Source organism: Thalassophryne amazonica, chromosome 15 (assembly GCF_902500255.1).
Source record: "Thalassophryne amazonica chromosome 15, fThaAma1.1, whole genome shotgun sequence".
NCBI lineage: Eukaryota > Metazoa > Chordata > Actinopteri > Batrachoidiformes > Batrachoididae > Thalassophryne > Thalassophryne amazonica.
The window spans coordinates 77,654,882-77,681,656 of record NC_047117.1 but is presented as its reverse complement, the minus strand read 5'-3'; the positions used below and the strand labels follow the sequence as shown (position 1 = coordinate 77,681,656).

The following is a 26,775-nucleotide window of genomic DNA, read 5'->3' as shown; positions in this document are numbered from 1 at the left end:
GTTCAAGACTTGTTGTTGCTGTTGCCCACTTTACAGGAAAGGTTAATAAAAATTACTCAAAATTTTGGTTCATTTCATTAAAATTTGTTGTTGAGTGGGTTGTCTTACAAATGCAGTCAGGCAGCGTCCACAGGCGGTGATCTTGAACTCTCCATAGAGATCCCTTATAGCTCCGGTGGTGAAAAACCCCTCGACCAGCAACAGAACGCCAAACACAAAGAATCCAGCAGCAAGTCCATAGATGATGTATTTCAGAATGTCAATGCTGTGATGGAAATACACGCAAACTCAATGTACCATTCACCGAGCAGTGATTCTTTATAATAACACGACACTGCATCTCTGCTGGAAGCTGATATTTCACGTAAAATAGGCAAATCTAATGACATTATGTTTAATAACCATCTGCAAAGAGATCAAACAAGACAGATGGAAGCAGCAGGGTGTATCTGTAGAGGTGCATATAGAAATGTTAGATAGCAGAGTTATGTGTCAATAAGATGCTTCAATCACCAAAGAGGGAAAGACAACAACTTTTAGAAAACAGCAACAATACGAGGGCTGTCAATAAAGTATAGGTCCTTTTTATTTTTTTCAAAAACTATATGGATTTCATTCATATATTTTTACGTCAGACATGCTTGAACCCTCGTGCGCATGCGTGAGTTTTTCCACGCCTGTCGGTGATGTCATTCGCCTGTGAGCACTCCTTGTGGGAGGAGTCGTCCAGCCCCTCGTCGGAATTCCTTTGTCTGAGAAGTTGCTGAGAGACTGGCGCTTTGTTTGATCAAAATATTTTCTAAACCTGTGAGACACATCGAAGTGGACACGGTTCGAAAAATTAAGCTGGTTTTCAGTGAAAATTTTAACGGCTGATGAGAAAGTTTGAGGTGATACTGTCGCTTTAAGGACTTCCCACGGAGCGAGACGTCGCGCAGCGGTCCCAGGCGCCGTCGTCAGCCTGTTTCAAGCTGAAAACCTCCACATTTCAGGCTCTATTGATCCAGGACGTCGTGAGAGAACAGAGAAGTTTCAGAATAAGTTGGTTTCAGCATTTTATCCGGATATTCCACTGTTAAAGGAGATTTTTTTAATGAAAGACGTGCGGACAGGTCCGCGCATCGGGACGCAGCCGGCGCGGTGCGGCGGCACAGGAAAAACACCTCCGTGTTGATAACCATTTGTAAAATCCAGGCGGCTTTTGATGGCTTTCAGTGGAGTGAGTATATGAGAAATTGTTTAACAGCTGGACATGTTCCAACTTGTCCTTAAGGCTTCCAACAGAGGTGTTTTTCCTGTGGCGGAGCGTCGCGGCGGCTGCGAGCCGGTGCTGCAATCTGCCCGCACGTCTTTCATTAAAAAAATTGTTGTGTGGGCCGCTGAAGAGGAGGTACTGCTGGCCCACCACCACCAGATGGCGCCCTGCTTGAAGTGCGGGCTTCAAGCACAAGAGGGCATCATAGCAACCGGGAGTGACAGCTGTTACTCGTCATCAGCACCAGCTGTCACTCATCCACATCACCACCACCATAAAGGCCGGACTGCAACTCCACCTCCCCGCCGAGAAATCAGAAACCTTGGAGGTAATTTTCTCTGCTAAACTGAAAACACTGACTAATAGTCTGAACTTCTTTGCAGCCGTTTTCCTGTGGGTGTTGCCTTATCTGTGGGATTGGCGTTTGGTGTGATCAGCGATACCGGGCGCTGAGTACCCATCCAGCAGGCTGTACAACCTCTCACGTCCGGAACGCGAATCAATGGAGACCTACATCCGGGACTCGTTAGCTGCCGGGTTGATCCGGAACTCCACCTCCCCGATGGGTGCTGGTTTCTTTTTTGTGGGCAAGAAGGACGGCGGACTCCGTCCATGCATTGGTTACAGAGGGCTGAACGAGATCACGGTTCACAACCGATACCCGTTACCTCTGTTGGATTCAGTGTTTACGCCCTTGCATGAAGCCCAAATTTTCACAAAATTGGATCTTAGGAATGCTTATCACCTGGTTCGGATCCGGGAGGGAGACGAGTGGAAGACGGCATTTAACACCCCGTTCGGCCTCACCAATGCGCCTGCGACATTCCAAGCGTTGGTTAATGACGTCTTGCGGGACTTCCTGCATCGGTTTGTCTTCGTATATCTAGACGATATACTCATCTTTTCTCTGGATCCTGAGACCCATGTCAAGCATGTACGTCAGGTCCTACAGCGGTTGTTGGAGAACCGGCTGTTTGTGAAGGGCGAGAAGTGCGAGTTCCACCGCACTTCTTTGTCCTTCCTGGGGTTCATAATCTCCTCCAACTCCGTCGCCCCTGATCCGGCCAAGGTTGCGGAGGTGAGAGATTGGCCCCAACCAACAAACCGTAGGAAACTGCAACAGTTCCTCGGTTTTGCAAATTTCTATCGGAGGTTCATCAAGGGCTACAGTCAGGTAGTTAGCCCCCTGACAGCCCTGACCTCCACAAAAGTCCCCTTCACCTGGTCGGATCGGTGCGAAGCCACATTTAGGGAGTTGAAACGACGGTTCTCGACTGCACCAGTTCTGGTGCAGCCCGATCCCAATCGCCAGTTTGTAGTTGAAGTGGACGCCTCTGACTCAGGGATAGGAGCCGTGCTATCCCAGAGCGGGGAGTCCAACAAGGTTCTCCATCTATGTGCCTACTTTTCCCGCAGGTTGACCCCGGCCGAAAGGAACTATGACCTTGGCAACAGGAAACTTCTTGCGGTGAAGGAGGCTCTTGAGGAGTGGAGACACCTGTTGGAGGGAGCATCGGTACCATTTACGGTTTTCACGGACCATCGGAACCTGGAGTACATTCGGACCGCCAAGCGTCTGAACCCCAGGCAAGCCCGCTGGTCACTGTTCTTCGGGCGTTTTGACTTTCGGATCACCTACCACCCCGGGACGAAAAACCAACAATCTGACGCCCTGTCCCGGGTGCATGAAGAGGAGGTCATGACCGAGCTGTCAGACCCGACGGAAACCATCATCCCCGAGTCCACTGTCGTGGCCACCCTCACCTGGGACGTGGAGAAGACCGTCCGGGAGGCCCTGACACGGAGCCCGGACCCGGGGACAGGTCCGAAGGACAAATTGTACGTCCCACCAGAGGCCAGGGCTGCGGTCCTAGACTTCTGTCACGGTTCCAAGCTCTCCTGTCATCCAGGGGTGCGAAGGACCGTGGCAGTGGTCCGGCAGCGCTTCTGGTGGGCATCTATGGAAGCCGACGTCCGGGAGTATGTCCAGGCCTGCACCACCTGTGCCAGGGGCAAAGCCGACCACCACAAGGCCCAAGGCCTCCTCCAGCCTCTGCCCGTGCCTCATCGCCCCTGGTCTCACATCGGCCTGGACTTTGTCATGGCCTCCCGCTGTCCCAGGGCATGACTACCATCCTCACGATAGTGGACCGGTTCTCCAAGGCGGCCCACTTCGTGGCCCTCCCGAAGCTCCCGACGGCCCAGGAGACTGCAGACCTCCTGGTCCACCATGTCGTGCGTCTGCATGGGATTCCATCGGACATTGTCTCGGATCGTGGTCCTCGGTTCTCCTCCCAGGTCTGGAGGAGCTTCTGCAGGGAACTGGGGGCTACCGTAAGTCTCTCGTCCGGGTACCATCCCCAGACGAACGGGCAGGCAGAGCGGACGAATCAGGAACTGGAGCAGGCCCTCTGCTGTGGCCTGGAGTGACCATCTGGCCTGGATCGAGTACACTCATAATAGCCAAGTATTATCTGCTACCGGCCTCTCCCCGTCTGAGGTGTGTTTGGGGTACCAGCCCCCATTGTTCCCGCTAGAGGAGGGAGAGGTCGGGGTGCCCTCGGTCCAGGCCCATCTGAGGAGGTGCCGTCGGGTGTGGCGTACCACCCGCTCTGCCATGCTCAAAGCCCGGACGAGGGCCAAGAACCATGCAGACCGCCGGTGTGCCCCGGCCCCTACGTATCAGCCTGGGCAGGAGGTTTGGCTTTCCATGAAAGACATTCCCCTGCAAGTGGAATCCCCGAAGTTAAAGGACAGATACAATGGACCTTTCACCATACTCAAAATCCTCAGTCCAGCCGCAGTGAAGCTGAAGCTGCCAGCTTCACTGAAGTGCGGGCTTCAAGCACGAGAGGGCGTCATAGCAACCGGGAATGACAGCTGTTACTCGTCATCAGCACCAGCTGTCACTCATCCACATCACCACCACCATAAAGGCCGGACTGCAACTCCACCTCCCCGCCGAGAAATCAGCAACCTTGGAGATAATTTTCTCTGCTAAACCGAAAACACTGACTAATAGTCTGAACTTCTTTGCAGCCGTTTTCCTGTGGGTGTTGCCTTATCTGTGGGATTGGCGTTTGGTGTGATCAGCGACGGCTTCGCTTCACACCCCAACCAGATAAGTGGTTAGACAGGAGCTGCACGTGTGTGTGACTGGAGGTGGAGGTGCTCCCTCCTTACAGAACACAGACTGTGGGATTACAGAGTGTGCGTACTCACACTCACCTGTGCTGTTTCTGTTCTCTGCCAGAAGTACCAGGTCTGACAGCTGGAGACGGTGACCACCTGGGGACCCAGGACTTGGCAGCTCCGGTGTTCTTCAGATCCGTTGGCGGTGAGGCCCGTGTGGGATCCGGCTCGGTTCTGGACGGGCGTCTCCTATCCTCAAGCCTGCCCACACGTCACCCAACGTGTAATTGACTATAGTCCCAAACTGATTGTTGTCTGTATTCCGTTGTGCATAATTTACAACATTAAATTGTTACTGTTTGGCTTATCCATTGCCCGTTCTTTTACGCCCGCTGTTGTGGGTCCGTGTTCCTACACTTTCACAACAAAAATCTCCTTTAACAGTGGAATATCCGGCCTGGGACCGCTGCGCAATGTCTCGCTCTGTGGGAAGTCCTTAAAGCGACAGTATCACCTCAAAATCTCTCATCAGCCATTAAAATTTTCACCGAAAACCAGCTGAATTTTTCAAACCGTGTCCACTTCGATGTGTCTCACAGGTTTAGAAAAAAATTTGATCAAAGTGCCAGTCTCTCAGCAACTTCTCAGACAAAGGAATTCCGACGAGGGGCTGGACGACGACTCCTACAAGGAGTGCTCACAGGCGAATGACGTCACCGACAGGCATGGAAAAACTCACGCATGCGCACGAGGGTTCAAGCATGTCTGACGTAAAAACATATGAATGAAATCCATATAGTTTTTGAAAAAAATAAAAAAGACCTATACTTTATTGACAGACCTCATACACTGATATCAACATCAAGTTAAGCCCCGGTCACACGGCACTAACGAAGTACGACGAAGCCCAAACGAAACAAGAAAGCTGGACTTTCATTGACTTTTGGACGCATAGTTTAACCTTCGTTCCTGCAGCTGGTGCAACGTCAGAATTTGTAAACTGTTGAAAAATTTGAACGAAAACCAACAACAACCTCAATCTGTATTTCGGTTTGCTTTCTTTCTTGACGGTTTCCTATCGTTTGCTTATTTTTCATAATGTTAGCATTTTGTTTGAATTTTGTCTAACTTCGTTCAACCTCCTAAGGCCGACGGATCGAACGAAGGCTGACTATATCTGACCAAATCAATAACTAAAGCTCCAACGAGCTGAACAAAACATCCTTGCATCGCTAATGAATCAACCACGTTTGGCATGAAAAAGCAGCATTTTCATACAGAAACAATAGTGGTACGAATGTTATCAACTATTATCAACTATTTTAACCATGTATGCATGTTTCAACTGTGTGTGGCTGGTCTGCGTGTGCAGACATGTTGTTGTTGAGACAAACAAAATCCTGCACCTGCAAGTGCTGCAGAAATGAGGACAAAGCTGGCTGCTTTCGGTCACATCATTGTGAATGTTTCGGTTTGATTTTGTTTAAAGCGTCGATATCGACATTCGCATGGTTTTTCTTTCGTTAGTTTAGGTTTTGTTTCCTTCCTTTTTTGCTCTTGATTAGCAGGCTTTTCGGTGATGGGAAAGGTGTAGGATCTTTCATCCACTTTTTTCTCAGCGATTTGGGACTTTTTAATTTTTTATCCTTCATCTGGTTATCGCCGTGTGACTGGGCCCTTAGTGTACGTATGTCTCTGTGGTTCAGGCGTACATATTCTGTTCTTGAGCAGTTGATTTAATTGCACCAACCACAAGGAAGCTAGTATTAATATTTTGTTTCACAAGTGAATATTTTGTTGACTTTATGACCTGTCTTAAGGATCTATGAATAAGTAGTGCACCATCCAAAGTGCACAGTGCACAGTATATTGTGGTAGAGCATTTGGGATGTGTCTACCCCCCCACTGCTATTAACACGATAGTTAATCTCAGCACAAAGTAGTCGTAGGCATGTTTTGGGCATAACATGAAATAAACCAGCCAATTATTATCCTATTTAATATCCAAGGTGCACCAAGAACTGGCACACTGCTATTCAGAAAGTGGACTTAATCCAATAATCAGCACCACAGTGTCAAAGTATCTGAATTTTGCACCTCATGTGTAGCAGAATATCTTTAGACCAGGTTTCTGGTGGGTTTGTGGGGAAGTGTCTGTCCTGAAGCAAACATTGCTTGGGACTTTTATAGTAAAGAAGGTGTTGTGTGGGCCGCCAGAAGAGGAGGTACTGCTGGCCCACCACCAAAGGGCGCTCTGCCTGAAGTGTGGGCTTCAGGCACGAGAGGGCGCTGCCGCCACGGACACAGCCGGGAGTGACAGCTGTCACTCATTAATTCCTGACAGCTGTCACACATTCTACATCATCGCACTCCATAAAACCCAGACGTCATGTCCACCTCATCGCCGAGATATCGTACTTCATTAGAGGTAATATCCTTAGCCTTTTTGTGGTATTTTCTGAATCTGTTTATTGTGAGTGTTTGCAGGTCCTTAGTTTGTGGAGGCTGTGCAAGACGGCATTCTTTTTCCTCTGAGGGATTGCTGCAACGTATTGAGTGAGAGGTGGAGGTGGCATTCCCACCGTTGTTGTTACTGGGTGTACACACACCCACACTTGACTGTCTTTGTTCTCGCCAGCAGTACCAGATCTGACAGTCGGGGACGGTGATCACCTGGGAATTCGGGACTTGGCGGCTCCAGTATTCACCAGGTTCTGTGGCGGCGGAAATCATGTGGTTCCGGCTCTTCTCAGGACAGACGTCTTCTATCCTCGAGCCTGCCCACACGTCACCTTTGTGGATTGACTGTAATTATATTCTGAGATTGTCTGTATGTTCGTTGTGCACATTTCACAACATTAAATTGTTACTTTTTGGCTCATCTATTGGCCGTTCATTTGTGCCCCCTGTTGTGGGTCCGTGTCACTACACTTTCACAACAGAAGGATGTGAATAAAAGGCAAAACTATTCAACTACCACTCCAACCTTCACCTATGACCATGAACTTCAGCTGAACTTACCCTTAGACCAGAGGTCCCTGACATTGCTCCTGAATATCTCCTATCTTTTCCCTGCTCTTGATTGGCTGGGCACACCTGACTAAGTTAATTAGTTGAGGGTAGGGTAGAGAGAGTTGGAAAACACGTAGGACAGGTGCACATTTTTCCCATGGAGAAGATATACTGGTTTGTCACTTTATCACGGACCTGCCAAATAAAGATACTCACATGGTAAAAACACTGAGTGTTTCTCCAGGGGATCTGATAACGTCAAAGTAGTTTTGCAGTATGGTGACGGTGCCACTCAGAGCCTCGTGGCCGCAACCACAGAATAGGGCCACGCCCATATACAGGATGATGGTCGCAATGAGAGAGGCCCAAGGCAGGCTGCCAACACATCGCTCACAGCACTCCTTACAGCCTAGGCCAAATGACACACATCAGAAGACAAGATCAGTGGAAACCCAAATGATGACACATTAAGATCACACATTAAGAAAATTTGATGACGGTGAGACACATATGTTGTTGATAATGGTAATCTGACCGAGGGAAGTAACATAAATGAAAACAAAGTGTAAATGAAAAACATTTCTAACGAACTATGAACCTCCAGAGGAAGAGATGCTCCATCAGTGATACAAGTGGCACACTGGGTTTCCTGCAACGTCTTCTTTCAAACATCCGATGTAAAAAGTTCTACAAAACATTTCCTAACTGCAATCCAAACTCTATTCTTTAAATGGGTGACATTAGTAGTGAGATGATTAATGATCAGTCTCTATTTTGAGCGCCTTGGGGCAACTGTTTGTTGTGATTTGGCGCTATATAAGAAAAAAGTTGATTGATTGATTGATTGATATTTTAACTTTATTTGCCTTTATTTATTCTCTAGAGAACAAAAAAATTAACAAGCACAATCATGTATTCCACAGCTGATATAATGCCAGCACACATACAGGACATCGCAGGGGTGGTGGCCAAGTGGTTAATGCGCTTGGTTTCAGTGCAGAAGGTTCTGGGTTCAAATCCCACCCCTGCTGCATTTCTCAATGTAATGTGGAGTTGCGTCAGGAATCGGCGTAAAAAAAACCTATGCAAATTCAACATGCAGATCCACCTTGGATTTGTTGTGGCGACCCCGAGTGCAAACAAGGGAGCAGCCGAAGGGACTTACTTACACATACAGGACATCACTCTCATTGTAAAAGGTACAATATTAATAATGGAGCAGAACAGAGGATTAAACCTTTCAGGACAACTGTAACTCAGACCCTCCAGGATTTCTGCAATTAATTCTGAAATTAATTCAAATTATATATGTTGAATTAATTATTGAATTCCTGACATTCCAAATTTCTGGAGGTGACTGGTAAATATCATTTTTATCATGAAAGAGCAGATCAATTTGAGTTTGGTTTTTGCTTTCGGTTGCCCGTGGTTGCTCGGCGTCACTATAACACAGATCTGCATAAATCTTCAGACTTCAGACAACTTTATTGATCCCAAAAAAGGGCAATTACGTTTCCACTCCAATTGCCTCAGAAAAGATATACCAATTAATCCATAATTATTACTTGTTTACCGTAATAATGGCACACATCAAAATGAAAGACAACACATATACATTTGACATTATGTGCACTAAACTTGAAGCAGTCCGTCATCCGAATTGAGGCAAAGTGGGTGAAGGCCGCTGCAACTGGAGTCGCACCGCCGCTAGCTTGGGGGAACAGGGACCTGCTGCAGCTAAATACCGCGCAGCCCCCGGAGGGGGAAAGGGGGTGGCGTGAGCAGTGGCCGGGATGGGGTGTGTGATGGGGGGCAGGAAGGGAGGTAAGGGGAAAAATGGAGCATGCTTCAGTCTTTGTCCATGTGTAAGTCTGTCAGTTTATTGTCTTTGTGGGTTAAGATAAGAAAAGAGCCAAATAATCTCACCGAGGCCTGAAGACATTCCTCTGGAGGAAAACAGTGGGCAATTTATCCTTCGGCTTGATAAGCCTGGAGTGTTGTGGTTGAGCTGTGAAAAACACTTTTAACAGTTCCACTTGAACAACCAAATCCCAATTATGAATTAAGAATATTCCCAATTATGAATTAAGAATATTCTCAATTATGAATTAAGAATATTCACCAGCCTCCGAAACCTTCACCTTCAACTGCAAGGCACGCATCTGTTCCAAGGTGTCATCCAATTTGCATCTGAGTTCAAGAGTCAACGGAGTCTGAGAATGCACTACCTTGCCAACCTCGTTAATCATGATGGACAAGCGAGGGGCCGTGGTTCTTGATGCCGCCGTCTTGCCAATTTTCCGGTAGATCAGGGCAGCACATAAGCCAAAAAGTACCAGCCCTGCTACCATAAGACCAAATATGAATAAATCCTCGACATCCTCAACGGAGAAAGGCGCCAAGCATGCAATATGCCAAGACCCCCAGGAGTCAAGAACATAGCCCGCAGGATACGTTCCATCTGGGCAGGTAGGATCCCCCGCTCCTGACCTTCTTGTAGAAAAAATGGTGTCAATAGCGTTCAGAGACCAGCTGATCAATTCCATGGTTAATCCAATAGTAGTCCAATAGATCCAGTATCCAATATAATTTGAGGAATTCACAGTCTGGTGAAGTAGGGACTTGAAGGTTAAAGCAGAGAGCAGACATAAGGGAGTGGAGGAGATGCGACCACCCTCGTCGGAGTCCCAAGCTGTATGCGTCTTAAGATCCACCCTATGTATGCGTTACCTTGGTGCTGTATATCAGGTGCGGTTTAGATGCATTTTATTTTTCATGGTTATATATTAGGCTGAAGGTGCACTCATGGATACATGACGCCTGGCCTGAACATACTGTAACACCTCGCGACTTAATCATGGCAGGCTTGCTCTCAAGGCGCAGATGGAAATCGACACATGGTGAAAATAAAATCAGTATACAATGGTGTGTCTTTGCGGGCCAGAATTTATTTTCTCAATCTGTTCAAGCAGGAAGCCCAATAATAAGATGCATTTTCTTATAGTTTGACCACTTTCTCAGGAGATGCTAAAATGTATTGACATATATTTCAGAATATGCCACATTTTTCACCAAATTGTGAAAATTAGCTCAAATATCATACCATATCTCACAAAAACAGATCTGCCTCCAGATTTGATGATTCATGCACCAGATTGGACACAATATTTTCAGCATATTTTGTAAAAATCTGTTCATCATATTTTGGGTAATCCTGATAACAACCCATTAAACCAGTGATGATAACCATTTTATGAGATAGTCCAGCGGCATAGCAAACTCATTGTTCAGTTTTGGCTAAAAGCACCACATTTGCTACACATGTAGACTGATGTATAATGAGCAAATGTGGATATTGGGCTATCTCATTTTTTGTTGTGGAGAGCCGTGGCTGCCATTTTCAAAAATAGCTGCTATTCACATTTTGTGTTATTGGGATGCAGTTCTATCTACCTGTTTCTGATGTCTAGATTGGCAAGTTTTCCTAAATGCTGAGCTTGGACAGAGAAAATGTCAGGTTTTGACTGCATATTTGATTAAAAAGTACCCTCTGGCTAGTTTGGGTGCCATTTTTTGTAAATATATTACAATTTCCTTTGGCTTCGAAGATGCGTTTTAGTTAGGATGGATAGATGCCTACTTTTAGGAAGTGTGACTATCTGTTTGGGTGGTTACCACGCCACACCAATGCATGCACTCAGACTTGACCTTTTAAATACCTCTTAGTCCAGCAGCATAGTCTCACATATCTAAACTATTGTTCCGTTTTGTCTAAAAGCCTGTCCATCCTCTGCACCCTTTTTACGATCTCCCCCAATTTCTATGCCACATGGTGGCACAGCATGCATTGTGATTCTTGCATTTTCCCATTGTTGGACTAATAGAGGAATACCTTACCTTAATTATATTAGGAAAATGAAACAGAATAATTGACTGAAAACATAGTAGGTTTAGATGACAGCAGACAGCATAGCTGACTTCTGCTACATGTGGACAGCTTGCCCCCCCCCCCACACACACACCAAAAAAAAAAAAAAAAAAAAAAAAATTGCAAATGAAGGAAATTCTCAAAATTCCTCATACACACAACAGTTCTTAATTATTTCCATCTTTAAAATAAATAAAAAGTTAACTTTGAGACGACATTTAAAAAAAAAATCTTCCTTACAGATGATTAATCTGACAATTTGGGACTTGCATACAATAATCTTGTCTGCAAGTGAGAAAGCTGCATACACACCATTATAACATATCTGAAAATCTGCAGCCTCTTCAAACTGCAGCCTCTTCAAACTGCAGCCTCTTCAAGAATTTTGTGCATCTTCCTGTGCTGCAGTTCTAGGCCACCTGTCCAGCTATTTATTACTGGATCCTATCCCGGTGCAGACCGGGTATGAGGCGGTCCTCGCCTTGCAGGGTGCCTGAGCTTCACAAGGCTAACACATGCAGATGGATAAGCACTCACATTCACACTTAGGCCCGACTGAGAGTCAATAATTAGCCTAAAGTGCATGTTTATGAGTGTGAGCGGAGACAGGAGTCACTCCAGGGAATCATGCAAACTCTTAACTTTTACCTTACTGTGGTACTTTGTGTCAGACAACCGAAAACATGACATACTTTACATCTACTTATATTTCAGTAATAAATTATATGTGATTTATGATATTTACCAGAGAAAAAGGGCAAGTCCTGTATCCATATTTACTCCTTTTTTTACGGCGATTCCATACAATACTGAAAACATTAATTCAAGGGTTGGCTGCAGTGAAATAATTACCAACCATTTTGACAGTCAATGAATCATAATAAGTAATCTATCAAAACAACAGCAACAAAGATAGAGTGCAGATTCCTTTAAATAATCTTTTTTGTGTTTCTTCATCACCAGGATCTCTCAAAACATTCTGAACCCATTTCCATAATATTTTTTCAGAATAATTTATATGAATTCATTTTAAATAAATGAATACAATCATTCATTAATTTTCTGCCATTTATCCAGGTGCTGGTCTCTGTGATTTTAAGCAGGTTATAAAATAAAATTATGCAGAGGGATGCACCCGTGTAACTTTCAACACAAACAAGGAAAAAAAAATCTGGATTTATATAAAAATGTAAGTTTGACTACCATATTTCAAGGCATGTCGTGATTCGGCATCACGAAATATACATTAATTTATTGGGTCGTGATATTGTCACGAAAAGTTCAAAATTTTTGCAACGGGAGCACAAATTTATTCAAATACATTCTGTGTCGTGTGCATGAAATTAAACGTGATGCAGAGTGGGGGTGGGGTGTCTGGGGAGTTATAGTTAGGGTTAGGGAGAGGGTTAGTAATAGTAAGATAAAAAAAAAAACATCATGAAAATTTGACTCATTTCATGATGGGATCATGAAAACAACCTGTGAGACTAGGTTGAACTTTGACCTCATGCCCACTCCTGATCATAATGAAACCGCGTCATAACATTTTAAGATGTCCTCATGACAGAAACAAACATCAGTGATCACATGACCTAATGCAACCCCTGGCAAAAATTATGGAATCACCGGCCTCCTTCCACCAAAGATTTTCAATTGGATTAAGATCCGGACTATTTGCAGGCCATGACATTGACCCTATGTGTCTTTTTGCAAGGAATGTTTTCACAGTTTTTGCTCTATGGCAAGATGCATTATCATCTTGAAAAATGATTTCATCATCCCCAAACATTCTTTCAATTGATGGGATAAGAAAAGTGTCCAAAATATCAACGTAAACTTGTGCATTTATTGATGATGTAATGACAGCCATCTCCCCAGTGCCTTTACCTGACATGCAGCCCCATATCATCAATGACTGTGGAAATTTACATGTTCTCTTCAGGCAGTCATCTTTATAAATCTCATTGGAACGGCACCAAACAAAAGTTCCAGCATCATCACCTTGCCCAATGCAGATTCGAGATTCATCACTGAATATGACTTTCATCCAGTCATCCACAGTCCACGACTGCTTTTCCTTAGCCCATTGTAACCTTGTTTTTTCTGTTTAGGTGTTAATGATGGCTTTCGTTTAGCTTTTCTGTATGTAAATCCCATTTCCTTTAGGCGGTTTCTTACAGTTCGGTCACAGACGTTGACTCCAGTTTCCTCCCATTCGTTCCTCATTTGTTTTGTTGTGCATTTTCGATTTTTGAGACATATTGCTTTAAGTTTTCTGTCTTGACGCTTTGATGTCTTCCTTGGTCTACCAGTATGTTTGCCTTTAACAACCTTCCCATGTTGTTTGTATTTGGTCCAGAGTTTAGACACAGCTGACTGTGAACAACCAACATCTTTTGCAACATTGCATGATTTACCCTCTTTTAAGAGTTTGATAATCCTCTCCTTTGTTTCAATTGACATCTCTCGTGTTGGAGCCATGATTCATGTCAGTCCACTTGGTGCAACAGCTCTCCAAGGTGTGATTACTCATTTTTAGATGCAGACTAACGAGCAGATCTGATATGATGCAGGTATTAGTTTTGGGGATGAAAATTTACAGGGTGATTCCATAATTTATTCCTCAGAATTGAGTGAGTTCATATTTTTTTCCCTCTGCTTGGTCTAAAATAGTAACCGTTACTGACTGCCACAATTATTTTTCCTGATTTCTTATAGTGTTTCTTAAAGCCAGAAAGTTGCCATTTGAAATGACTTTAGTTTTGTGTCATGTCTGTGATCTGCTTTTTTTCTACAAAATTAAACAACTGAATGAACATCCTCTGAGGCCGGTGATTCCATAATTATTGCCAGGGGTTGTATATGAAGGTGGAATTCTGAATTTTGGCATGTGATAATTAGATAATTGTTCAGTTTTGTTTCCTTTGAAGTAAACTGGGTTTATTTGGTCATATTTATTTTTTAACTGAGGATAGTGTTCGGTCGAATTGTGCGTCTTGTCGCGTAAATCGACAGTTCCACGTCCCGACAACATTGCACAATCGTGCGCATGCACAGTTGCACGGAGGACAGGAATGACATCTCGTCAGAACACCGGTCAGGGCGCGGAGTAAAACATACAAATGTGAAATGGTCGAATATTTTGCCACCGTTACCCTGATATTATACGGTCTGAAATCTCACATGATTAACCAATCAGATTTGCAGGAAAAAAATGTAATTGGATTAGAATTACATTTCTGTGCATATTTACATGAATGAATTTATCTTTCATTAAAAAAAAATCACATACAAACACAAACAGTTGAAGCACCACCTCATCACACACACACACACACACACACACACACACACACACACACACACACACACACACACACACACACACACACACACACACACACACACACACACACACACACACACTTTTTATGCATTAGGGAGGTGAAGGAGGGGAGCAGTGTGTGTATGTCTGTGTGTGTGCGCGTGTTTGTGGATGTGCGTGACTCATTGTGCTGCTCAGGTTTAATTGACCAGCCCTGTTGCCATGCCAACAGGGGTGTGGCAGGGGCCTGCTGACCCACTTTGCCTGTAGTGTTGTCATGGCAGCAGCGCAGCTCGGTGAACGTTACAGTCACATTAATGCACATTTTCACTCTCTCTCTCTCTCTCTCTCTCTCTCTCTCTCTCTCTCTCTCTCTCTCTCTCTCTCTCTCTCTCTCTCTCTCACACACACACACACACACACACACACACCATGAAGCGTCTCATTTACTTCATTGTCTTTTTAGTGAAAATGCTCGATTTCAGTCAGTTTCTCGGTAAACGGGGCCGCAATGTAGTTATAAAATTGGCTGCAGAGCCCAGTAGGAACATACCATTTTGCTCTGAGTCCATTTAATAAAATAGTCATCGCCCATTCAATCCATGTTCATTTAGCTCATTTCCACACACATCAGAATCAACTTGAATCCATTTTCTCCTCAATTTCCCCACAAATCATTAAAAATCACGTTATATTCATGAAGCAGTAATGAAACAGATGGGAAATGTGTTACAAATGTGTGAAAGTGTGTCTGTGAGGGGGAATGTAATAGTGTAACGTGTCTGTGTCATTTAAATATGTGCACATCTGACTGTGCGTCTTTTTTTGTAATGGTTTTGTGTGTGGGTGGGTCTCAAATTGCAGCCATGCTATAATCCTCCTCATAGTCCCATAATTGGGCATTAAACACAGCGAAGACCCAGTGACCTGGTAAAAACTGGGACAGACTGAACAGGAAAGACTGCGTACGTCTGTGCACCAGCAGACGTCTTTGTTAAGCAAATGTGCTTTTATTATTCTAATTAACATGACATTAATGCAGGGTTGATGTGGTTTTGAAACAACATTGTCCATAAATTAATCTTCATCGGCAGGTGCATTACTCCGTCAAATTCACAATTCAAATTCATAATTCAAATCAAATTCATAATTATCCGACAAGGCAGACCTCACATTTGCATTTATCTTTGCATAGAACGACTCGTTGTCAGTGTCACAGCAGATATCATGGTGTTAAATCTTGGAGTGGTACATCTTGTAAATCCACCCATCATTTTATACAGATATAAAAGTGGATTAAAAGTAAAGCTCCTGCATGAGTATTTATAATAATGACAAATTAATATTACCTGGTTTAATTGATCTAAATGTTTTAAACTTGGTGAATGATAAATCCTGTTGTATACTGTTGTGATATTTTTGTTTTTTTTATGTTCAGGAGTGGGTCTTTGATAAGCTGGCTTCTAACACTCCCTTGCACAGTATGCTCATGTTGTATCTTTTTTTTGTTTCATTTATATATATTATTTTCATAAATTGTAATATTTTGTTATGAATTTCTATTGTGCTAATAAATAAAAAAACTCCATCACTGATGACAAAAAGAAAAAGAAAAAAAAATCACATAACCGTGACATGTATTATTAATAAAATATTGACAAGAAGGATGATGACAACAAATTACAATATTGAGACATATTTTATTATATTATTTACTGTTTGCAAAAATATTTTGTTCATGACATCCTGAATGTTTACAGCAATAATAATAATAATAATAATAATAATAATAATAATAATAATAATAATAATAATAATAATACAGTAAAAACAACTACTTGCTTCAAGGATGTTATGTTTATCAGCATTTTCATAAACATTGCAAAAAAGCTTCTGAATAGATTATTTTTGGCGAGAATCCTCATAAAGGGACATAAACAGCATGTTTATAAGATTATTAATGCTTCACTTTGTATCTCACACACACACACACACACACACACACACACACACACACACACACACACACACACACACAGAACTCTAAACCAAACCAACCCACTTCCACTCATGTACTACTGAACATATTTTGTAAAAAATGTCTTTCAAAATTAATTATGCTGTAATCTGAAATATAAATTTGGATCAGGTGTTGTGATTCCTGTTGGGCTGCTGGCTGTTGGCTCTCTCTCTCTCTCTCTCTCTCTCTCTCTCTCTCTCTCTCTCTGCACATTTTGAAAAGTGTTTTTTGTGGATTATTTCTAAATCTCTTCCTGTCTACAGTTGGTGTTAGTTTTATTTAAAAGTCATTTCCACCCATTTCCGCCAATACGGAAATTCATTTTCCTGCACATCACACACCAGTCTGCCAATATACCTTCAGCATGCGTATTTCAACCCCAAGTGCTCTGACAAAGGGTCACAATTTGATATCTTGGGGATGTTACATGAATTAAAATGCTCCTGCTATTCATCAACAAAGGACCTAGAAATATTCCCATATAAGTGAGAAACTACAAGCATATATTGACTGTTTCAGTTTGACCCAATTGTGGTGTTACATAGATGCAAAATGCACACACATGCTGAAAGGTGCAGTCTAGCCCAATTATTTTACAGTAAAGTTAGCAATATTTGCATCTCAGACGGGGGGGCTGAAGATGCTCTCAGGAGTCAAATCTGTTTTCTAATGGAAAATGACAAGTTCATCCCCGCTGCACCCTTCAGAGTGAGCTGCAGTTGAGCTCAGTGGGCTACAGCCCAGAGAACTGCATGTGACTATGCACACACTCCCCAGGACCAGCGTGGCATCATCTGCAGGTCAATTTTGTGTTTGTCATGTGATGATTCAAAATAAAATGAAAGTGCTGTTTTACTAAAGCCTGAAATAAATTTACTAAATATTTCTGTTCCTCAGAATTATGTGAATATTACAACATGTTCTCCTATAGGGGCTTAGCTATATGTAGGAGCATCTAAAAAGTTTTTTAAAATTATGCTGCTATTACACAAAAATCTGAAAAATGAAACCAAAACAGAAGTGCCAAATCTTGCAGTTCCTGGAATAGCCACTTGGGGCTCACTTGATAAGTGAGTCATTTCCTATAGACGTCCATGTTAAAATCCAAACTTACAGCAGGAAAAAAAAAAAAAAAAACAGCTCAGTACAAAAACCACAACTGTATTGTGGGGGATGGATTTTTACACAACTCATCAGTTTAAATTACATTCAATATGTCTTGGCTCCTGGAAGGCAACCACCCAGGCAGACAACATATCCATTAGACCTGTTCAAAATGTCAAATGTTACAAAATCTTTTGTTGTTGTTCCACTAATAAAATAAAAGATCTGTGCCAAATTTTATTGTAATCGGACATTGTTTAGGGGTCCCCCACAAAGCAACAATTTTCCCCAAACAAGCAATGTAGTAATCCCCTCATTCTAGTAATGTTCTGGGTGACCAATCAACCACCACTTTTTGCAATTAGAAGCCATCACATGTACCTGTAAAAGAAAAATAATGGCATCAGAGTCTTTTCCCGTTGCCTTGCCAGTGGAGAGAGAGGAAAATGTGTCACTCTGGGGGATCTCTAAATCTTATCTGATTGACTTGGCCATTCTCCACTTGTTTACCCATTTAAGAGTAGGGCTCAGAGTTAGTTGGAGTCAGGCACTGCCAAGATGCCAACATTTAGACCAGCTTCATTTGAACTTCAAACCTGCTCCTCAGAAAACCTATGGGCTTGTTCTTCAGTATATATATATATATATATATATATATATATATATATATATATATATATATATATATATATATAGCTGATGATAAAATCATGCCGGCCAACATATGTTGAATCCCACTTTCAATCAGTCTAAAGTTATTCCTTTTTAAAAAAAAATTTAAAAAATTAGTTATACATATTTGTTATGATTAGTAACCATTTGAGTGGCAACACTTTCATATCTATTATTTTGTCATGGAAAGCAAATGAGAAGCAGCTGCCTTGGTGGCAACCAGACTAATACTTTAAGGCCCGGTCCCACTGGGGAGAGGATTAATTGCGCATGAATTGAGTATACAAATTTTGGGCGATCGTTGTCGTCCACAAAATTGCCGAGGAATGACAAATTTGTCAGTATAAATTACGGATATATTAATAATGTATAGCGAATATATGACGAATAATCACGGATGTATAACGCATGTATTGAGGAAATGGATCGGACGCATTGCGATTATCACGGCAGTATTACGGATGTATTGAGAATGCATCGGGTACATGTTGCAGAAACAGTGGTTGTATTGCGCATGCGCGGCATCTGGATTGTGGTCCTAAAAGAAGCGCACTCGGACCTTTCAGTATCACTATTCACACCAACAACACAGCCTCTGGAGCAATTGCTGGACTTGGACAGGTTGATTGATATGTTGCTGGACGGCAGCAACTATCACACTACATCTTTGGGGATCCATAACTACATCTGTACGTCTCCACAGCTGGACTGGCAATGACTGGCAAGTATGTCGATTTCTGCCATACTTTGGGTTTACGTGAAGTGTTTGTTATGCATTCGCAAATTGTCCGCAAATCAGATGCAAAGCAGATGTAATACAAACGCTTTATCCGTGCCCACTCTGTATGCATTTGCTACAACTTATTTTAGTTCGTGATGTTAGGGTTAGGGTTAGGGTTAGACTTTGTCCCAGTCTGCTGCCAAGCTGCAATACCCCGCCAGTTGCTGATATCAGCGGATAACGGCGGATATACAGCGCATAGATTGAGTTGTATTGCGTATGTAAGGCGGATGTCATCAACCAAAATTTTGTGCAGCTCAAAAATCCTGGCAACAGAAAAACGTGCCTCTGCGGATAATTGCGGACGTGTGCGGATGTCGGCCGACTCATACAAGCATGTTTCATGGATATTGTGGATGTTTAGCGAATATAACCCACGTTTGTGAGCAATTCATGCGCAAATCTTCCTAAACACCAGTGGGATCGGGCCTTTATAAATAAAAGAAACTGACCACATGCTCATTTCAAAGCTACGCGCAACTTCAAAAACTACAGAGAGAGAGAGAGAGAGAGAAAGAGAGAGAGAGAGAGAGAGAGAGAGAGGAGAGAGAGAGAGAGAGAGAGAGAGAGAGAGAGAGAGAGAGAGAGAGAGATAGTGTCATTGGCTATATTTATACAAAATCCTTTCTGCAGGGTTGTGTGTTGAGTTTGTGTTATGCTGCCTTGGCATCTGCTCTGCTCCCCCTCCCTTCCTGTTCCTCCAGGCATCGCAAGATGGAGCTGATTACACGCACCTGTCAACTAGCATCTGCACCTGTATTTAAGGCCTGTTTCAGTCACTCCAACTTATCCAGAAACTCAGTGTCCATCCTGTGGTAACTTGGCCTCTATCGTCTCAGTCAGTTGGTAAATAGTAAATGGACTGTATTTAATTAGCGCTTTTTCCATCTGCATCAGACGCTCAAAGCACTTTACAATAATGCCTCACATTCACCCCGATGTCAGGTGCTGCCATACAAGGTACTCACTTCACATCGGGAGCAACTAGGGGGTTAAGGACCTTGCCCAAGGGCCCTTAGTGATTTTCCGGTCAGGCTGGGATTTGAACCAAGGATCCTCTTGTCTCAAGCCCAACACATGATTCACGATTCCAGTTCATGATGTGTCTGTCGATCTGTGTTGTTTTTCCATCCACGATTAATTTCTCCTGTGCCATCCCAAACCTTTCTCAGGATCAGTTGACAGGTGTGCTGCTTTTCTCGTGCAATGTACACTGGTGTTTTCTCAGCACCCTTCCTCATACGCTACTAATCAGAGCAAAACTGCATATCTCATTAGTTTATTGAGAGAGGAAGCATTAGCATGGGTGACGGCACTTTGGAATCAGGACTCACCAATACTTGACAGTTATTACCACATTCATCTAGCAGTGTTAGATGAGCTTTGATCATCTGATCCATGGGCAGGCAACCTCCAAGCGGCTTTTGTCCCTCTGCCACGGAAACTGCAACGTTGTAGGCTTTTCAGTTGACTTCCGGGTTCTGACGGCAGATTTCGGCTGGAACACCATGGCGCTGCAGAGTGTGTTTGTTAACGGTCTAGCTGAAGAGCTTAAGGATGAGCTGGCAGTCCGGGATGAACTTGAAACTCTCGATAAACTCATCTCATTATCGATCAAAATAGATAGCTGGTTGAGGGGAAGATGGCAGGAGAAGGGCTGGATGGCCAAATGTAGGTCTTTCCCTCTGGCCCCTCCAAGACTCAGTTCTGTTCCTTCTTCCTCATGCTCCTCTCCAAGAAGAGTCCTGCACTCCCTGCAACCACAGCGCCCCCTGCCGATGAGCCTATGCAGCTTGGCAGGGCTCAATTGACATCAGTAGAGAAACAGGGTAGGATCGCGGGCGGGGAGTGCATCTACAGTAGTGCTCGGGGACATATCCTCCGTGATTGTCCGGCCCGGACAAAAGACAACACTTACCAATAGTGTCCATGCTTTTGCCAAATCCAAGTCACAGGTGATAAATCTTCACTTGAACATTGTTTCTCTACAGCCCCCATTCTTATCCAGCCAGACCCAGACCACCAGTTCATCATGGAGGTCGATGCCTCAGACATTGGGATCGGGGCCATCCAGTTCCAGCGGGCTGAGTGAGATCAACACCTCCATTCTCATGCGTTTTTCTCCCGGCATCTGTCTCCTGATGAACAGAATTACAATGTGGGTAACCAGGAACTCCTGGCTGTCAAGGAGGCATTGGATTTCCCATAGCTGGAAGCTATCAACGTTCTCTCTGTAGTATGGACTTCATAATTCAAAGGATTCAAAGGATTCAAAGGAGTTTATTGTCATATGCACATAGGAACATGTTCCCTGCACAATGAAATGTGTTTACTGCATTTAACCTATCCTAATTGCCAGTTAGGAGCAGAGGTCGCCTTTACGGTGCCCGGGGACCCAGCTCTAGATGTATGTCCCTGCCCTGAGTCACAAGCAGGGCTGAGCAAACCTTGACCGGCTTCATGACACACTTAACAAACAACAACACACATAAGCCGGTCCGGTACATAAACACACATAAAAGCACACACAAGGAAAGTATGGGAAAGAAAAAACCTCCATTGCTGCTGTGTTGAACACACACAGCACCACTGAAGCAAAAAAAAAAAAAAAACCATAAGCACAGAAAACAGTCACAGAAAAACAGTAAACAATCACAGCAGACAACAGACGACAGCCAAGACTTGAATGTGTCCAGTGTTCAGACAGACAGCCCGGAGGCCGCCCTTGGCGCCATCAACAGGCCTTATCTGTCCATCCTGGGGGGGGGGATCGCAGACCTGAATCAGTCCACCAGAGTCCAAGGTCCCACAGTCAACATCACAGGACTGGGAGAGGGAAAGACAACAGAGGCGGGGTACGACGAGGAGCGAGGCATCAGGAGTGTTGCTCGGGGGGAGGATTTTATGTCAGCAGCCTTGAAGGGCAGCTGGTGTTTGGAAACCAAATAGATATCCAGATTAACAGACGCCTGAAAGATTCCACTGTCTGAAACTTCAGAGTGGCTCCCAAATACATCTGAATAGAGGAGAAGAGATGTGGTCATTACTGACGATCAAAGACTGGTATCGAACCCCAGCCCTCAGTTTTGTATGTGTCAGGAGGTGTAGTTGGCGGCCAAGGACATCCCATTAAAGGTGGAAGCATGGAAACTGGCCCCCCATTACCTTGGTTCATTTGTGATGGGCCAAGTGCTCAATCCTGCAGTGGCCCAGCTTTGTGTGCCCCGTTCTTTATGAATTCATACATCATTCCATATCTCTCACCTCAGTGTACACCAGCCCATTGTGCTCTCTGGCTGAGGCCTGGTGTACACTTTTATCGGGCCCACCAAGGCCAAGATGGAGCTGATTACACGCACCTGTCACCTAGCATCTGCACCTGTATTTAAAGCCTGGTTCAGTCACTCCACCTTTGCCAAAAACTCCTATGGTAACCTGGCCTCTATCATCCCAGACAGTTTTCATGATTCTGTGTTCTTTTCCCACCCGCAATTAATTTCTCCTGTGTTTTTGTTCCAGTACCCTCTCCCACAGTCAGCTCCGTTCGCAGCCTGGTTCCCTGCCATGCTCTGGTTCAGAAAACGATCAGAAAATAACAGATTATTTATCTGATTTTGCAAAGTTCTGTATGGAAATGGTCTCTTTCTCACTGACCTTATTTACTCTGTGGCTCGCTGGACCATCTCCCTCCCTTTTCCTTTATTGTTAGATTCATACAATATCTTTTCAGCATGATTGTGTGGAAGTATGACTGTGCTGAGTTTTACAACCACTGTGAAACAATCACAAAATACCTGAAAAGGCATAGTCTCTTTTACAGCCACCTGCTCCTAATTTCCATCATCCGTCCAGCATCCACTAATAACGCTTCACGTGGAAGTGTTCAGCAGATGGCAGGCAGGTCTTTGGGATATTGCGTAAATAAAACAAAGATGCTTTTTAAATTGATTTGGTGCGTCAACGCTCACCAGAATTTAGTCCTAGGAAGCCTAGGACACACTGTGTCTATTGAAACAGAAGATTCCCTTCCATCTCCACCCACAGTTATGTCAAAAGTATCATTATGTGGATGCTGATAATTCTTTTACACATGTTAAACACATTTTAAATATATTTATGCGTTTTTAAGAAAGTGTCGTTGCATTTACACATTTTACAGCCTTTGTAAACATTTTAAACATATTTTTAAAGAACTTTCTACTGTTTCACACATTTTACACCCTTTTCAAACATTTTAAATGTTTTTAAAAAACTTTCTATTCTTCTATTTTTTTTTACCTTTTGTCATATTTTAAACATTTTTTTAAACATTTAAACATCTCTGTGTTTTTAAATGTCTTTGGCATAAACACATTTTAGCATAAATAATATTAATTAAACTTTTATACATATTTAGTCTCTCATCTAGTCTCACCTCTTGCTCATTGCGAGCAATGAGTCTGAGTCTTTGACGTGCACAGGCGGCTGATGCGGGGATGCACTGTGGAGAGGAGCAAACGAAGATCGTCCTCGACTTGCTTCTTTTTTTTTTGGGTTGCCCCAAACTCTGTCTTCTCACTGGTAGATTTACGCAGTAATTATTTATGCATTTTGCTCCTGGCACGTGAGCTAACAATGCTTTCTTTTTCATTTTTTCCACTTCTTTTTTTGTTGGTTAACAGTGTTTACAGTTATTTTATTGCACCACAGTTTGAAAACCACTGCCTTAAAATAATCTAGTGATTCCCAAACTGGAGCATACAGCCACTGTGGTAAGGGGCATGGAAGATGGATTACTGGGGAGAGGTTTAATTACTTTGATTTAAACAAGATCACTCGAACTTAAATACACCTTAGACTTGGATGAGCCAGATTTAATGAACTAGAAAAACAGTATGTTAAAACTGACAGTGGCTTAACCAAAAAAAAAAAAAAAACAATCCTGAACTTGAATCTTTACCTAAATAAGTTTTAACTCTTAAGAATAAATCAGTAACCCCGTGAGGATCAACTTTGTGAGTTCTCACAATATGATTGTCTTAACAAATGTATTTTCCAACAGTGGGATGAATGGCAGGAGCCTCTCCTGGCCTGACCTTCTTATAAGATTCTCTCCACTGCCAATCAAATTGCCTACTGAGCCACAAAATCCTCCTTGATCTCCATCTCCTTATCTGACAGTCTGATTTGTGTATCAAGATAAACTGGACATTTCTTGTCCTCCCTGTTATGTTGCTAGTTTGCATCATAGTCAGCATTAACAGCAAATTAACAACTAGTATAATCATTCAATTATCGAAGAAACTGGTCCAAATTATTACAATAGCGCAGTGATGTCATATACAGATTTAGGGAAGCTGGATGTACACTGTTACAATAATAATAATAGTAATAATAATAGGTATTGTTATTATTATTGTTATCATCATTATTATATTGTGGATTTCCATGTGTTGTTGTTCACTGAGTATTTCATTTTTCATTTCCAATAGTCCTGTTTTGTTTCCTCTGAGCTCTTCTGTCTTCTCGGTTCACCATCAGCGGGTCCCATAAGTCAATTTGTATTGACTCACTGCTCTCTCCATTAAGTTCTTTTCTATTAGTGGCCATTATAATGAAATGGATATGGGGCAAATAGACAAGGTGCTTCCAGCTGAACATTATACACTTCACTTCAATAATAAAATTAGAAATCAATTTCATAAAGTGCACTGAAAAAAAGTAATTACTACTGCAAAGCTTTAGAAAAAAAACCCCTCAAACCTGGTACATCTTTCCTAATTTCACATTTCGCTTTATCTCCTCCTTCAAATGTAATTTTTTTTTATGAAAAGGGTTATTTATGATTTTTATTATTTTGAGGAGCTATAATTATTTAAATGATTGAATAGAAATGTGAAACACTAAAATAATCTTTGCGTGTGTTCATCTGAAGTTGTAGGAAAAGGGTATTCATGTTTCATGTATCTGTCAGAGGTCACTTTCATTCTAAATTAAAACAACAAAGTCTGTGGTGTTGCTCAACCATGATCGAGTTTCTTCTCACATTCTTACCCTGAATTAGTTGACTTTACAAGAAAATGATGTGGAAGACCCTGTTTGAAAATGTACAGTGGATCCTGAAAGTACTCACAGCGCTTCACAATTAAGCTGTAGAAACATCTCAAGGATGATCAGTGGAAACAGGATACACCTGAGCTCAGTTTTGAGCTTCATGACAAAGACTGTGAATACTTATGTACATGTGATTTCTTAGTTTTTATAAATTTGCAAAAACAAACAAACAAAAAACTCAAAAAACTTTTTCACATTGTCATTATGGGGTATTGTGTGTAGAATCTTTAAGGAAAAAAATCCATTTAGGAACAGGCTATAAAATAACAAAATGTGGAAAAAGTGAAGCATAGATTAACATAGATCTTTAAGCCTTCTCTGTCCAGTTAAAGTTCTATGTTAACATAACATGACGTGTGTAAAAGCTTAAGTAGTTCAAAAGCAACAGCTTTCCACACGATTTTCTAGTGAAGTTAACTAACTCTGGATCAAATTAAAATCCCTCATTTTACCCATTACGTTACCCATTTGCTCATCAAATTTCATCAACATGCTCTCACAAGTTTTTGAGTTAAATGTTGCTATGTACCAAACATTCCTCTGGATGTTAGTTCAAGAATGCATTCTAGATCACCTCCAAAACTGAATCACTTATTAGCTATCTGTTCACCAAATTTCATTTAAATCTAATCATTACATTATGAGTTATTCTGCTAAAAGACTAACAGACACACACACACAAACACTGGTGAAAACATTACCTTCTTGGCAGAAGTAAATATCCAGAACGGGCACATCTAACTTTGTTAAAATTCTTTAAATATTAGGTCTATATCCACAAGAGGATCATCTCCATATTTCACCCTGTTCCTGCTCCTCCAATAAGAACTATTTCCAGCAAGGTCTTTTTTTTTTTTGGAAAAAAAAAAAGGGTTCATAATATTTTGAGTTATTCTGGTAATAAAACCACAAGCATAATCTCCTGTGTGGATGTAATAAAGGCTTACGCACATAAGTAGAGTTGTTTCTGTATTAATTATAGCAGTATACTACACTGTAATCACAGTCGAACTGCTGCTTGAAATGCAGTGTTTTCTCAGAAAACTGCTTCTGCACATATGAAGAGACACATTTTAGATGTATCAGAGAAAATGCTGATAAAAACCAATAAATTATTTAAAGCAATTGGATTCAGTGGACAGACCTCAGTGAAATATGGCCTTTTGAGTGTCTGTGTGTGCATTGCATTGTGATGCGCTGTGCACATTAATCTTAAGTTTTCATTTTGACTGTTCCACTTTCCAGATTTTGTCATGGCTGTTAAGTTCCTCGGCCGGTGACCTACCTCCTCCATAAAACACTGTAAATGCCGCACTGAGCGTGACGTACAATGCCAACTGTGAGATGATTTACAGAATTTTAAAGTGCATATAAAGACCAGCATGTGTGTGGCGGTGCCTTTAATCGCCAAAGCCAGATTGTTAAAGTCTCCTCAACAATGTACTCAGTTTTA

At 42.5% G+C, this 26,775-nt stretch overlaps 1 protein-coding gene across 1 annotated transcript in view; it reads right to left on the bottom strand.

Annotated features, from left to right (window-relative positions):
* Positions 1–26,775, bottom strand: part of LOC117526700 (neuronal membrane glycoprotein M6-a-like) — a 44,411-nt gene that overhangs the window by 12,149 nt on the left and 5,487 nt on the right. Inside the window, exons 2-3 of the mRNA XM_034188754.1 lie at positions 7,616–7,808; positions 109–265 (exon numbers count right to left, since the gene is read on the bottom strand). Coding sequence (XP_034044645.1) covers positions 109–265; positions 7,616–7,808 — 350 coding nt within the window. The remainder of the gene's footprint in view (positions 1–108; positions 266–7,615; positions 7,809–26,775) is intronic.